At 33.0% G+C, this 15392-nt stretch overlaps 2 protein-coding genes across 3 annotated transcripts; both read left to right on the forward strand.

Annotated features, from left to right (window-relative positions):
- Positions 1 to 1113: 1113 nt before the first annotated feature.
- On the forward strand, positions 1114 to 7918 carry UAH (ureidoglycolate amidohydrolase). 2 transcript variants are annotated; one of them, XM_090305479.1, is made up of 13 exons: positions 1175 to 1484; positions 1571 to 1656; positions 1922 to 1996; positions 2189 to 2317; positions 2953 to 3039; positions 3214 to 3416; positions 3496 to 3598; positions 3887 to 3978; positions 4049 to 4111; positions 4321 to 4561; positions 5985 to 6025; positions 6617 to 6725; positions 7825 to 7918. In XM_090305479.1, the coding sequence occupies exons 1-13, from the start codon at positions 1302 to 1304 to the stop codon at positions 7901 to 7903; spliced, it is 1491 nt and encodes a 496-aa protein (XP_090161605.1). In that variant the 5' UTR covers positions 1175 to 1301; the 3' UTR covers positions 7904 to 7918. The 2 variants fall into 2 exon arrangements, with proteins under 2 accessions (XP_068490838.1, XP_090161605.1); XM_068634737.1 differs by lacking the exon at positions 7825 to 7918 and having other exon boundaries at positions 1114 to 1484; positions 6617 to 7027.
- Positions 7919 to 10299: 2381 nt separating this feature from the next.
- On the forward strand, positions 10300 to 14900 carry LOC137828255 (TPX2 (targeting protein for Xklp2) protein family). Its single transcript, XM_068634738.2, has 7 exons — positions 10300 to 10513; positions 12564 to 13131; positions 13464 to 13552; positions 13675 to 13768; positions 13841 to 13912; positions 14036 to 14146; positions 14347 to 14900. The coding sequence occupies exons 2-7, from the start codon at positions 12568 to 12570 to the stop codon at positions 14599 to 14601; spliced, it is 1185 nt and encodes a 394-aa protein (XP_068490839.2). The 5' UTR covers positions 10300 to 10513; positions 12564 to 12567; the 3' UTR covers positions 14602 to 14900.
- Positions 14901 to 15392: the final 492 nt, after the last annotated feature.

Below are 15392 nucleotides of genomic sequence, written 5' to 3' on the forward strand. Positions count from 1 at the left end.
ATTCTTGACTTAAAAGTTTGCTAAAACCCTCTTTAAACAATTCACCCCCCTCTAGTTTAAAGCCATCCATTCTAACAGTCTTCACCGATCTCATGGAGGACCTTCTCGCATAGGAACACTTCTGCATGGACGCAATACCGTGTCGAGAACGTTCACAAACATGTCCCTTCTTATTTTATATTTCCTAATATAGAAATTGATCTTGCTGGTATTTTGGTTTGATTACACAATTACAGGTTGGGAAAAAAACATTTTAATAATTTTGTAAAAAAAGGTGACATATTACATCGGTTATGTGAACAATCGATGTAATATGTACATTAAAATATGTGACTCTAGAGCACATATTACATCAGTTATGGCCTATAACCAATGTAATATGTCCCTTATGAGTGCTCTTTTTGAATTATTTTAATCAAATTTTGGTATTTTGTATTGGTGTTTACAATTGATGTAATATGTGATGGACATTTTACATAAATAAAATCTCCATTAGTAGTATAATCGATTTAATATATCTTCTAAAATCGATGTAATATGCGTTATTTACACTAATGAATCTGTCAAAAGTTATCTGCCTTCAAGAAGAAAACTGAAAAGAATCAAAGAATAGTTATTAAAACATATAGTAGAAGATAAGAGGCATACATTTTTCAAAATAATAAAATGTAAAATTTGAAAAATAATGTAAATTTGTTTCTCATAATTCTTGTGGAATATATAAAAAAGTCATTTTAACTAGTTTTTTTTTTCAATATTTTTTCAGTATTTTAGTTCAATATCTTGTCATTCAAAGTTTCTATATTTTACAATGATCTTACATTCAATAATTTTATTTATTTATAAATTATTAAATATCTCAATTATTATGAGAAAACAATATTCAACAACTTTTGAATAACAAATATTTAAAAAATCGAGTTGCCTTATTCAAACTGTTTCAAAAAATATTTATTTTATAAAATTAAAGCATTTATTCTTTTAATTTTGAAAATTTTGGCTTGAGAAATTTTTAGAGAAAATCAAACAAAAATATTCAACCATCTGTGAAAATATGTAATAAGCAAAATGTTATTTTTTTACTTAAAACAATTATGTTTTTATTTTCTGAACACTGAATATGATAGTTTATTTGAGTATCATGATGGGATATTAGGTTTGTGGGGCTTGTGTCCTTCCCTTTCACGAATCACGAGTGATATCTGCACGTGAATGGACAGAACACGTGCAGGGGAATCCTTTATTACCACCGATGAGGTAGGTGTGGTTGCTGATAGCAACGCCAATTAATACCTCAAAAAATGGTTCACTCTCTGCTCCTATTTCTACTTCTCACTCTCACTGCTGTCCCTGCTCAGCAACACCAGTATGATGACCCTTCTGTCACAGCCACCATGGAGAAATTTTCTGGCTACGCAATTCACGAACCTCATTCTTTCCAACTCACTTCACTCTCCGTTGATGCTCAAGCTCTGCAGAACCAGGTACTACTCTACTTACCCAACTGAGGTTTTTGGTCTTTGGGCAGGGTTGATTGTTTGTACTCTTTTTAACTCTGTCTTCTTCTTAGATTGACGAGCTTGCAGCTTTTTCTGACTCACCAGCTCCATCAGTGACCAGGGTCTTGTTCACTGACAATGATGTTTTAGGTCGCAGGTATGTGGATCAAGTTCCATTTTTTTAAAATTTTATTATCATGGTTGGGCTGTATATTTTGGTGGTGGTATTGTGTAAAATAACAGTGTTGATGTAACACTGCGTTGATGCAAAGGTGAATTTATATTAGTGCAGAAAGGAGGTGCAAGTTCTTTTTTTTCTTCTTCTAAGTTTACGTAAGAATAAACTATTCAATCTTACGAAGATATATGCCCTTGACCATAGTCTGCCTTTATAGACTTTTACTCTTGTCTTTTATCTGTAGGTATGTAAAAACCCAGATGGAACTTGCTGGTCTATCAGTGAGAGAGGATGCTGTTGGTAACATATTTGGTCGTTGGTGAGTGTCTGATTGTTCATCAAAAGCTTACAAACTAAAATAACATGTAATCTCAAAATTTGTATTTTTATAATTTTCTCTGACTGGGTCATCAAGCTCATGTGAACCTCGTAACCTTCTATATGTTAATAGCAGTATGCCTGTAATTTACTAACTACACTCACCACCTTATCCTTTGCTTGCTTTATGCAGGGATGGTCTTGAGCCTGAGCTTCCTGCAGTTGCAACAGGTTCGCACGTTGATGCCATACCTTACTCTGGAAAATATGATGGAGTTGTTGGTGTTTTAGGCGCTATTGAAGCCATCAGAGTCCTAAAAAGGTTTTATTTTATTATTGCTGATGTAGGACATGATTGAATGTTCAGAATACAAAAATGTTTAGTTGCTGTCTGTTTTCCAGTAATTAGTGAGCATGTATGGAAGTTTCAGCTCATTTAATTCCTAATGTATTTTCACTGTCCTGGTGTTCTGTATTAGCTTCTGCAGAAGTTAGTTCAAATAGATACTCATCTCTTTCAGCACAATAATTTCAAAGTTCAAACATTGTGGCCTTACGACATTCAATCAAGACAAAGCTAACTTATATTTTCTATTTATTAAGTTACTAAAATCTTTATAACTTTAGTTCCATATTTCTGTTGTTTGATGAGTTAATGCTTGACCAGAACAGTATCAATGGATTTGTTGTGTTGTGGATGACTCGATGTTAACCAACATATCATGGCTCTAAACCATTTTTACAAAAAACGGGAACAAGTTATATACTCTGGCAAATACCGAGATATCAACTCATACAACTGGAGAGAAATGAGATGTTCCACAGATAACTAATTCCTTGTAATTGCTTATATGCATGAAAGATTCAAATTCCCAAGATGAGACTTGCAATGTACAATCATTATCCACTTTTGTAGGGAGTAGTGATGTTTGTGATATTGATTGTAAACCTTCACAGGTCTGGTTTTAAACCTAGAAGACCCTTGGAAGTCATATCATTCACATCAGAAGAACCAACACGATTTGGGATAGGTTGCTTGGGAAGGTCAGAAACTGCATTTATGTACTGTCTTCGAATAGGATTCCTATTTGTGGCTATTTTTGTCAACAAATCCATAATTCGTTTTTATCCTCTCGTGTTGTCTCACTAATTCTGATAACCAAGCTACATTCCATATTCTACTTCAAGCTTCATCACTTGTTTGTTACCTTTGTGCAGCCGCTTACTGGCTGGGAGTGAGGATCTTGCAAATGCTCTAAAGACAACAACTGATATTCAAAACGTATCCTTCCTAGATGCTGCAAGATCTGCTGGGTATGGGAAAAATGAAGACAACTTATCCAGTGTATTTTTGAAGAAAGGAACATATTCTGCTTTTATAGAACTGCACATAGAACAAGGACCTATTCTGGAAGATGAAGGTACACACATCTTGGAGCTAGCATAACCTTGAAATAGCCATAACTTCAATAATCAGATGTAATATGTTTCTTGACCCAGGTATATCTATAGGCATAGTTACTGCCATTGCAGCTCCGGCAAGTCTAAAGGTTGAATTTGAAGGCAATGGTGGCCATGCAGGCGCGGTCCTCATGCCTAACAGGTGTCTGCCATCTTAAAACAAATATTATTTTGTGACATTACACCCTTATCCTTTTCTATTATGGCACACAGTAACTTGAACTGAACATGCAGATATCTTCTTTCTATAGTTCTCAGATTTTCATGTTGTTCAATATCTTTCCATGATTTTTGAGTGAACAAATAGTAACATTCTATCTTTGAATCCATTACATTTTCTAGTCCACTGTTTTCATCCCTTTTGTAATGGAAATTTCTTAATTGACAAACTCTAATGCTTTAATTACGCTATATATATCCTTTTGAGCAGAAATGATGCTGGTCTTGCAGCTTCTGAGTTAGCCCTGGCTGTGGAGAGGCATGTGCTGGAATCTGGATCAATTGATACTGTTGGCACTGTTGGTAGGTTATTATTGAAGTGACTCGGTTAATCTAGAACTTTCATTTAAACTAATCTCTGTTATTTTACAAGGTATCCTGGAACTGCATCCTGGAGCAATCAACAGCATCCCTAGCAAATCTCACCTAGAAATTGGTGTGTATTTAAGGGACAACTTCAGTTGTACCACCATGCATTCTTAGAATGTTAAACTACAACTGGTTTTACATACAATTGTTGTTTCTTTGTGCTTGTTACAGATAATTGTTTACTCTTACTTCACTACGTATGGATAATTTCAGTTACTAGTTTATTATAGTTTTTCATACAAATATTTAGATTGTAATTATTCTGTATTGTCATAGACACAAGAGACATTGATGAGGAAAGAAGAAACCAAGTGGTGGAGAAAATTCATCAATCAGCAATTAAAATAAGTAAAACCCGAGGTGTCAAGCTCTCTGACTTTCAAGTCATCAATCAGGATCCACCGGCTCTTTCTGATGAAGCTGTCATAAAGGCAGTTGAAATTGCAACAAGAGAACTAAATCTGACAAGCAAATTGATGATCAGTAGAGCCTATCATGATTCATTGTTTATGGCCAGGTAATGCTGGAGAGAGAGAGAGAGAAAGATGACAGTTGGTTTTACTTGAGCAGATATTATTTTTGTATGAAGTACCCAAAATATCCATTATTAAATTTTCAAATACTGAAATGCCGTAGGATCTAACTAAGAAAAAGGTTCATTTAAAGGTTTTGTGATTTCCATAGCTTGGGGATATGCACTAGTCTAATACAATCTCTTTATTCAAGGACTAAACCTTGACCATAATGGAAATCAGAATGGTGACCAAATGGGAGGAAATTAAAAATAAGGAGAAGAAGGTCTTGTTTTGAGCATGCTAGTGAATGGATTCAATAAGTTATTTGAACCCACAACATTTTCTCACAATTTTGACTTGCATATAAATGGTATATATTTTAATTTTGTAGAATATTGTGATTCTTATTATGTTTGGAGTTTTGTCATGTTTTTGAACTTGTTGAGGTGGTCTTGTACTTGTAGTAGTGTAATACTTGACCTAATTATTACTACGATTTGCGGCCTAGTATTTTTTTTCTTGTTTCAATGCTTATCGTATGGTATGAATCTAATTTAATATCATATATTTGGAAGAATATTATTGAGAGGAGGAATATTACTGAGAGGAAGAATATTATTGAGAAAATTGCATGAGAAAATTTGCAATTTTTGCTAGAAGAGTTACAAAAAAATGTTTGCAATTACAGTTTTTGTCAGAAAAATTGTAGGTTGAGTAATAATAATTTGTTGAATATTTGTGGGTGTAGGCCTGCCTTGAGGTGCCGAAATATATTGTGTGCTATTATTTGAATTTATATTCTTATTTGTGGTTGTGCTTTTCTATTAGAAGATATTCTTTTCTTATTATGTGATAGGGATCAAAGTATGAGTCTAAGTCCCACAATGAGCCATAAACCCATTTTTTTTGGGTTGGAGGTGGTGCCAATCTCTTATCTACTTTTGAGTTAGGTATATGTGAGGATTCCCCTTGTATCGAAACCTTCTTGACAAAGGATCAGGCAAGCGTGTCATAGTTAGTGATGAATGACACTACAAGTAAGGGTCACTAGTGAGGTAGTCGTGGCTAGAAATGCTTTGGCTTGAGGGGATGTACAATGTGGAAGGGACTCACACTTGAGGGGGAAATTGTTAGGAATCCAAATGTGAGTCTAAGTCCTATATTGAGTAGAAATGAGAAAGTTGAACACCATATAAGAAAGAAGATCTATAAATCCATTACCTTAATATTTAGTTGGAGGTAGTTTCGATTTCTTATGAGTTTGACTCAAGTCTTATCATTGTAGAATAACTGATCCAGTTGGAAAGACCGAATGCATTGACATAAATTAATCCAATTATGTTATGTTACAAGAACACTACAAAGGGTTTGCTATTATGTGAATTAAATATTTGTTGCTCATGTACGTCCATTATTTAATTGCAGGCTGTCTCCGATGGGCATGATTTTCATTCCTTGTTACAAAGGTATTTACTTTTTCTTTTTGCGAACCACTTGTACTTTCAGCATTTTTTCTGCAATCAATAGCTAAAAGAAAGGGAACAAACTGTAGTTTGTGCTCCTCTAATTATTTTAAAGCGCCTATAGTGATTGAAAAGTAGAGCTCTAATCTTATGTAAATAAACATCTAATCAATGAACCTAGAAAGCAGAAACATTGCATATAACTTTTTCATGTTAAATTAGACATGGCAAAAACGCTCATAGTCATAGCCTTTAATCCCCATCCTACCATACCCAAATATTGAGGGTTCAGGGTTGAGTTTCCTCTGTGTACATGGAGGGTGCCAAGTGGGTTTGAAGATGCAGATGCGTGTCTCAAACTAAAAATAGTTAAATTACAGACAATTTAAATCATACAATTAGTTTATACAGGTCTGGGGGCAGCGAGGACAAGACCCATCCCCAACCCCGCCCAACCTTGTTGCTATTCACATGCATGTGGAAGTGCCTTGCAGTTTCCAATTTGATGGAGATAAATAGGGATATGAATTTTTTGTTTTCTAAGAGCTTCATAAAGAAAATAATTTGTAAATATTCTTTTTCTTGCTTATGCAGGGTACAGCCATAAGCCTGAAGAGTTTGCAAGCATTCAAGATATGTCTAATGGTGTAAAAGTATTGGCGCTCACCCTAGCTAAATTGTCCAGTCAGTTACATCTTCAGAAGTGAGTTCATGTGGACTATCATTGTTGAACAAACACGTAATTTATTTCTGTTAGACTGTTACAGCCTACTGATTAAATAATTTAAAACTTTAGATATAATATCCACTCTATCTATCAAGAAGAGGGGTTGAACCATTCAGTATGAAAAGTACACATTTTACTGTAGTAGAGTGATAATTGCCTGCCTGCCTGTAGAAGGACTCAGGGCAGTGAATTTTACTTCACCAAACTGTTCTAAAGACAAAGTAACTACTTATCCAGTTGCATATAACCCAACCAGAATAGCCTTTTCAAATCTTAAATAGTTGGACCACTTTTTATGTAGACAAAAGACATCTTACTTTTCTCAATTGTCCATATTGCATTGTAAAATCCCACCTGATTACATAGTTTAAACAGCTGGCTTCAATAAATAAAAGTGATTAGAAAATAAGTGGGAAAATACATATTTTTAGCTTGGTAGTTGGAATAGCCCTTCATGGATCCTTTGAGTGGGAAAATGATATTGTGAGTTGTAAGATCTTCCTGAAGAAGAAGGAAGTTAGTAAAGTTAGGATGAATTTTAGTTGGCATGCTCCAGATGGGTAGTTTGCTCATGCCTATGTTTATTGCTTAAACTATGGAGAGATTCAAAGGAGCAAACCGCTCATTCTTGACTCTCAAATTATGACTCAAACTCAATCTTGACAGGGTAGGTTTATACCTACTATTTTGTACTTCACTTGGCTTAGACTGTGATTTCATTTGACCTATAAACCATTGTTTTTTAATGTAGCCTTTACTGTTCTTATAATAATGACTTTTCAACAGACAACACGGTAAAAGCAATTTTAACTAACAAATTACCTCTAGATATGAATGCTGAAGTGTACACTTGCCCGTTATTTCTTTATGTCAAGTTTCTAGCTAAACAAATGAATGAAATTTTTTTCTTATGAAAATCTAGCTACGATTTTAACTAAAATCGGTTGCTTTTTCAGTGTCCATCATTTTCTATTTGATGAAGTTGTATGTGAATTGTATTGTTAATGTTTAAAGAATGTAATGCACGCACTTCCCTAATGAAAAAGCAATGCTAACCTAACAGTTGCTGGGACAGGACATACAATCTTGGCCAACCCTTTCATACTTTAGAACAAACATGCACTTCCCAGGAAAGCTCTGCTCCTTTTTCATGAATATGCTTAGATGAAGCTTCAAGCTTTCGTTTGAAAAAACCATAGCCACGAAATTCAAATTTTCTGTCCCTTATGTGCACTAGTTGTTAAAAAAATTTAATTTGCAAATGATGTAGGACTGAAGACGAAATTCAAGAATCCTAGTTGAACTCAAATTCTAAGAGTAACATCTTCAAGTTCAATTTTTTTTCAAGTCCACACTAATATGTTTTCGGTTAGTATGAACATGTGGTGGGCTTTGAATGAATTATTAAGAATTTAATAAAGGATGGGAGGGTGTTGGGCATTTTTCGAGGGGTTAAGCAGGAACAGTCATGGATAGGATCTAAGCAATGCATTAGATGGGATGTCTTTTCTCTAATTGCTTTTCTGCAAAGACATTACCATCATGATTTAGTGATTCTCACTGGCAAATTTAATTAGTATTTTGTATCATCAACCAGATTATAACTACTCCTATTTATTTATGAACAAATAATACAAACCTGGTTTAAAAAGTGTATACAGACACCACAAATGACTCTTTAAACTGCTTTTTGGAATTGAGCTCGATTTAAATATAAATTCTAAGATAGAAACCAAACCATAGCTATAAATGTTTAGTCCTTTGAATTTCATATTTAAATTTTCCAAACTTTGGCTGGCACAAGGGGGTATGTGTTGAAAATCTTACCCTTACAAGTAATTAGTAATATGACTAATAATGATACACCACTTTCACCTGAAGTTGAGTTAGAAACTCAAATTCTAAGAATTCATTTATATTTAAATTTTTATTTATAAACATTATGATACAAATGTTTTTCAATAATTGAGTATATTAAAAAATTAACTGAAGTGAAACCTTTTTAATTGAACTGTTAATTTTCAATTGTTGAGGACTTTCTCTATATCTTGAATTTGTGTCTTTATGTAGTTTATCTTATTAGGCAATTTATGTGATTTATCTTAGGTAAATTTTATACACACATATACTTTCCATTTTTAGTATTAAGAACCAGATATATATACAAATTTAACCGTGAGACCAATCCTTAAGTGCAAATGATGACTAAATAGAACTCTTCTTATAGTGGATATTCTAGGATTCATGGCATCATTCATTAGTAGAATATACTCGTTTAGTAATGAATAAAACTTTGTAATACGTATCTAAGGAAATCCGATTATAGACGTTATAATTCAATTCTATATATGAGTGTGACTTGTGCATGCCTTGTTTATATATAATTAACCATTTTTTTAGAAAAAAAAACTTATAGTAGAGATTAAAAATTTTATTTAATAGGGGACCATCCATATTGATTATTGAAGAGTTTTCTTATGCACCTGTGAAACGTGATTTTAAACTTCCCATTTTTTTGTTTGATTTATACTCTATCTACACTCCTAATCTTGATTTTAGTAATAAACCTAAAGTCATTTTGTTGCCTTTGAAAAAAAACACATTTTAAATCCTAAGGTAGTGTTCGGTTTTTAATTGGGTGATTTAACGTTCATTTAAAAGTATTATTTTTTATTTGGTTTTCAATTAGGTTTATTCCCTTTTAGTAAAAAAATGAAATATAGTATCCATGTAAAATTAATTTAAAAAGAATTCTTTTTTTTTTCTTCTTCTAATTTCAGGTAATGAATAACAAAATTTCTACTCAGGTAATTTCAGATATTGTATTTTTATTTGAAAATTATGATTGAGTTTTTTTTTTTTATAAAAATAGCAAGTCGTATTTTATGAGAGATTTTAGAGTAGAAGTTGTATTTTATATATGTGATTTTAGACTTTTTTCCACTTGAAAGTTATATCTAAAGTCTTATTTAAAGGGTAAGACTTATTTATTTTTGTAAATTTTATTTATTTAAAATTGTAATTTTTTACACGGCGGAAAATCAAATTTCTACTATTCTAATAATTCCTATATAGGTAAAATTTGGGTTAACAATAGATTGAAGAAAAAAAAAGTTTTCTAAACTTAATTTTACAAAACAGTTTGATTTAAATTCAAAATAAAGTTGTGAACTTTTGAAACATTCAGTAATTTTTGATAAGAAATGACTTAAAAAAGGTGTATGCAAAAGTGTATGAATGATAAAGTTTTGTTGTAAAGAAAGAGAAAAGAAAAGACCCTAAACACGCAATCATGTATCTGTACACAAATATCTAAATATCCAATTATAAAGACAAAAACGAGAGGGTATTTGTCTATTTGATTAAACATTGCACTATCAATTATTTTAAGATAAGAAAAAAAAGGAAAAAGAGAAGTGAAGACAAAAAGTATTTGTCTATTTGATTAAACATTGCACTATCAATTATTTTAAGAAAAAAAAGGAAAAAGAGAAGTGAAGACAAAAAGTATTTGGTAGAATAATTTTATCCATGACTAAAGAAAAAAATTATTTACAACAATTGTTCAGTACAAGAATCCAAATTCAAAATTGGAAAGACCACATTTAACACCGTTAAGAAACGGCGAGTGACCGACGGGGCTCATATAAACACGCCACAACACAACACACATAGTACAGGACAAAATTCAGGCATAAACTCAAACTCAAAAACACAACTCACCAACACAGTTGCATTTTTTCTTTCCAGATCCAACTCAAAATGTGAGTCATTCTGCACTCTTTTTCCATTCCTATTCATTAAACTGCACATATTTTCTTTCTCAGATCCTCCTAATCCTTGTTTCTGTGTCTTTTTTATTTTGTTTTATTACTTAGTTTAATGGGCTGTTCAATTATTTCTTTTATAATTTTCTGGGTCATTGACCCTTTGGGTTGATTTTTTGAAATTGGGTTCTGTTTGGTTGATGGGAAAAAAAATTAAGTGAAGGTTTGGTTACTTGTTGAGGAAATGTCTAATGTAGCTGAGGAAGAAGAAGGCAAATCTGTTTACTTGTTGAATTTTGGAATTCACTTTTTCTTTATTGTTTTTCTATTGCAAAGTATAGATAATTCAAAGTGTGAGTTTTTTCCCTTCTGTTTTGGGTTTTGGTTCTTTTCCTGGAAGCATTTTGCACCTATATCTTTGCATGTTTTGATCCAGTTTTGGAAAAATAATGTATCCATCGAGATTTTAACTTTACCATTTTTGTTGTAACTTAAAATATACACTATAGACGCTCTTCACGTGTGATGTGTGTTTATATTGAATTTGTCGGTGAAAACCATTTATGTAAGGTATTCTCTTCATTGATTTTGGAGTTTGAGAAAATTCAATGTAGTTTAATTTCTCTAAACCACAGCATCTTTTCCTTGGGATGATCTACGCGGTTACACTTAAAAAGAAAAATATTCCGGGCTGTTCTTATTTTCCTTGCTTAACACACATCTTTTTTCTTGCACATATGATGTCTTGTTTTTTATATAGTTGAGTTGTTGATTTTTTAATTATATTAGAGTCTTAATCATTGATTGGAGACACCCACCAACCAATTTGATGGCTTTCCTTTTGCATGTTTTAGTTTTTCTTGAGTGCTTTTAAGCCTGGAATTAGGTAGACAATTGATTCTATTCCATATGATTTATGATAAATAATGCACATATGCTTACATACAAAAAAACTTGTGATGCTCATTTCTTTAGTTTTTAAATAATCATCTGCTGCCCCTTGGTTTCACCTTTTGTAATTGAACACAACGATTATGGATTATAGGGAGAATATTCTCATATTCCCCTGTGTTTATTAAATTTATAAGTACATTTAGGCATGTTAGTTGTAACAGTGTTTAAATTGTGAGTGTCATTCAATTGTGGTTGTAGTGAGGAGAAAATAGTTCAAATGAATGTTTCCAGGATAGAACAATAGTTTCGATAGCACCTAGATAATTCTTCTCCAGACTATGCAAATTCAGAGAAATCTGTAATTACAGATTTCATGAAGGAAGTTTTAGAATATCATTTTCTTTACAAGACCTTCTTATACTAGATTTTCTTCTTCTTTTTCTTGGAACTGTTAACGCTGTTGTTTTAAATAAACTTCTTATTTTTTATTCTTGAGTTTTGGTTCAATGGAGGAAGTTTATATAATATATAGTATCATTGCAGTTTTATACAGTAATGTTGAATCGTTTAAGTGAAATTCTGATAACAAGTAATTATTATTCAAATCGCATCCTTCAGAAGCATTTATTTCAATTTGCAACCTTCAAGTTGTAAGTAAGTTGATTGTTTTAGAGAGAGCTTCTGCTGAAAGGGTTAAGTGCAAACATTTTGTGGGTTAAATTTTCTTATCTTTCTACCCAAAATAGGTTCAGGCTGACCTCAAATTTTTGGTGCCTTGGGAAAACTGATAAATATTGTTCTTTTTTGTATGTCTTTGTTGCAAAAACACCAATAATTCTTTTATAAACATTTTTTTTTAAACATTTCAATAGAAGTTAGAGCAGGAGTATTTAATCTATCTTAGCAGATTGCAAATAAGATTTAAACAATTTTCTTTGGAGTCAATTGTTTGATCTACATTATCTAAAAAGTAATGTATGGGGCTACCACTGAATAAGTACATCCCGATTTCACTCCTTCTCGATTATGTATGTACTTATTTTTCTGTTATGTATGTCAAATAGGAATAGAGAACTGTAAAACAAACTATCCTGATGATTTGTGATATTTCAGCGAATTCAATTTATTTAGTTTTCACATTTCTTTGCTATAGTGCAATGGGAATAGAAGATACAGATATTTGTATCATCAAGGAGCCAGATCATGTTGTAGTCTATTCAGATGACATTTCCCATGATTCGGATAATGAAGCTGGAGGTGAACGTCACAATATTACAGAGTCTTATGGACAAATCAACGAGACAACTGAACATCATAGTTCAGAGGAGAGTGCAAAGGAGTATGAAGTGAAGGAATGCACTACAGAAGTTTCTGTTAAGGTCTCTGATGTCATTAATCTTAAAAAATGTGAGAAGTTAACCTCAGATTCCGAGGATGTTCTCAGCGAGAGAAGTTTTAAATCCCACAAAACAAGGGGTAAACACAAGCCACGAGACGCTGTGAAGAATGGATCAAGACCTCCTGCTGGAAATATTCATAGCAGGTGTACAGGCAGTGCCCAAATCAAGCCCACGGTTCCACAGCCATTTTCCTTAGCAACCGAGAAGCGTGCTTCAGTTGGAACTCGTCCTGCTTTTGAAGAAGACAACAAGGGAAATAATGAGAGAAAATCTTCAAATAAAAGAAACGTGTTATCTCCCAATATTTTTAAACAGAATCAGGTATATGCTAATGTTAAATTATTCACTCCTTTAATTATTCTGATGTGCCTTAAGTATATCATCAGGGAAGAAAAACTTTTTAGGTTTATATATCATCTCTTGTATGTTCATAATAAATTCAGAACCAGCCAACTTAAACTTTTGACGCCTATCCCATTAAGAGGTTCTTCAGATTGGTATCTTATAAGGATTGCTATAATATTGCAATTAAATGAAATGAAATTTGATTTGACCAAGTTATTGGTAAACTGTTTATGGTTAATTTTTGTCTTGTTACTATTTATTCACAGTTAGTATTGAATCTTCTATTTTCTTTGCTTTTCACCATGCAGTTGAAATCTCCTTTAGTTTCAAGAAAGCCATTGCAACCTGATAACAAGAAGCATCCTGATGAGGATGATGCTTGCTCCGTAGTTTCAATGTATCCTCTTAAAAATGTTTTATTTGAAGTATCGAATTCTTATGTCATCTTTTTCTTACTTTGGCAATGGGTCTACTTCCTTTTAGAATTTGAAATTTCTACTACTCCTTGACCATGTAAAGAACTGGAACTTCTGTGCGGTCAATCAATTCCAGGGCAACTGTTTCCTCTGCTCCTGTGTTTCGGTCCACTGAACGTGCAGAAAAAAGGAAGGAGGTAACAACCTGTATATTAGTTAGATTTGTTTGGATAGGTTTCCTATTGATTTGTGCATGGTACCTTCCATAGTTTTATTCAAAATTGGAGGAAAAACACCAAGCAATGGAAGCTGAGAAGAATCAAAGTGAAGCAAGGACCAAGGTGCAATACTTTATCTTGTATATTCAAAATTTGGGAATACATTGCCATATATCTACTTCTTTCTTTAAGCACATAAGTTTATTTTCTCACTCCAATTCCTTCAACAATTTCTAAACATTTAAGGAAGAGACGGAGGAAGCTATCAAGCAGCTAAGAAAGAGTTTAACTTTTAAAGCAAGCCCTATGCCTAGCTTTTACCATGAGGGGCCTCCTCCCAAGGTTGAACTGAAGAAGGTATGTACTGTTCTTGTACATGTAATAATATCATGTATGAGGCTCAGTTAAAAAAAACTTTGTAGTGTTCATGTTAAGCTCTAAAACCAAATTTCAACAGTCGCTGAATAACTGCTCATTATAAATGTGAAAGATCTAATTACATAGACATATTTTCAACTTCTGGGCTTGACAAAAGTTGAGTATTATGTCTGGGTCAGCTACCAGGCACACGAGCAAAATCTCCAAAGCTGGGTCGACAAAAGAGCAACAATGGTGCAGTTAATGTATCTGAAGTGGATAAGGAGAAAGGAGCTGGTATCAGGAGAAAGCATCACACACTGAAGACCGACAAGTATGATGTTAAGAGTGATGTGAATGGCTTATGTGACCCAAAAAACAAGGTCAATCATATTGAAGAAATTAATATGACCAAAGTAACTGGACAAGCAGAATTGGAGATTGGCAGCCAGTGAAATTTTCAGTGAGATTAGTTTCTCATTTTCTAATTTATATGTATCTGGGGACTGTGGTCTTGTTTCTCCCAACAAGCATGTTCATTTTGTTTTTTCCTTTAACTTAAGGCACTTGCTGCTGTGTGCATTGCGTAAGTAGTAAAATGTTTATTTGTAATTTATTTAAAATTATTTGTAAAATTAAATCCTGTTGCTCATAAGAGCAATTTCAGCATTTGTTTGTCTGCCTGAAGTCCAGGATCAGATTGTTTGAAGTCATCATTAAATAATGCTGTTCGAATAACAGTAATTATGCTTCATTGTTGCCATTTCTTTTGCTACTTTTTCTCGCATTAGCAAAGCCGTGTGGGGTTTTAGTAGTAGTGTACGAAAGACAAGATAGTGCCATAGCTATGATTTTTAACCTCCAACTTTATGGGAGTGTATGAACTTTACCTGCAACATGAAGGAACCTTGTTTAAAATTAAGACGATCATCCGTGTAGATGACCATTTCCTTTCTTTCAGTGACATCACTGACATTGCATACTGTGGCCATAATGTCAGAGGAATAATGTGCTGCTAGGCTGAAGGGTCAAATGCTTTCTTTCTACCTTTAGGTGGGGCATTAATGTCTAGTAGTTACGGCAGAAAACAGGAATAAAAATATTATGTCTATTGCTTATATGGTTTGTTTTTGCACGGCAAAAGATAAAGCCTTTTGAACAAAACATACCCCATTTGTAAAAGCAGCACTTCTGGTGTAAGGTATGTTGCTTCCATATCGATGTAGTTTAGTTTGTGGAAGCATAT

The sequence above is a fragment of the Phaseolus vulgaris genome, chromosome 7 (genome assembly GCF_051622355.1).
Source record: "Phaseolus vulgaris cultivar YP4 chromosome 7, ASM5162235v1, whole genome shotgun sequence".
Lineage (NCBI taxonomy): Eukaryota > Viridiplantae > Streptophyta > Magnoliopsida > Fabales > Fabaceae > Phaseolus > Phaseolus vulgaris.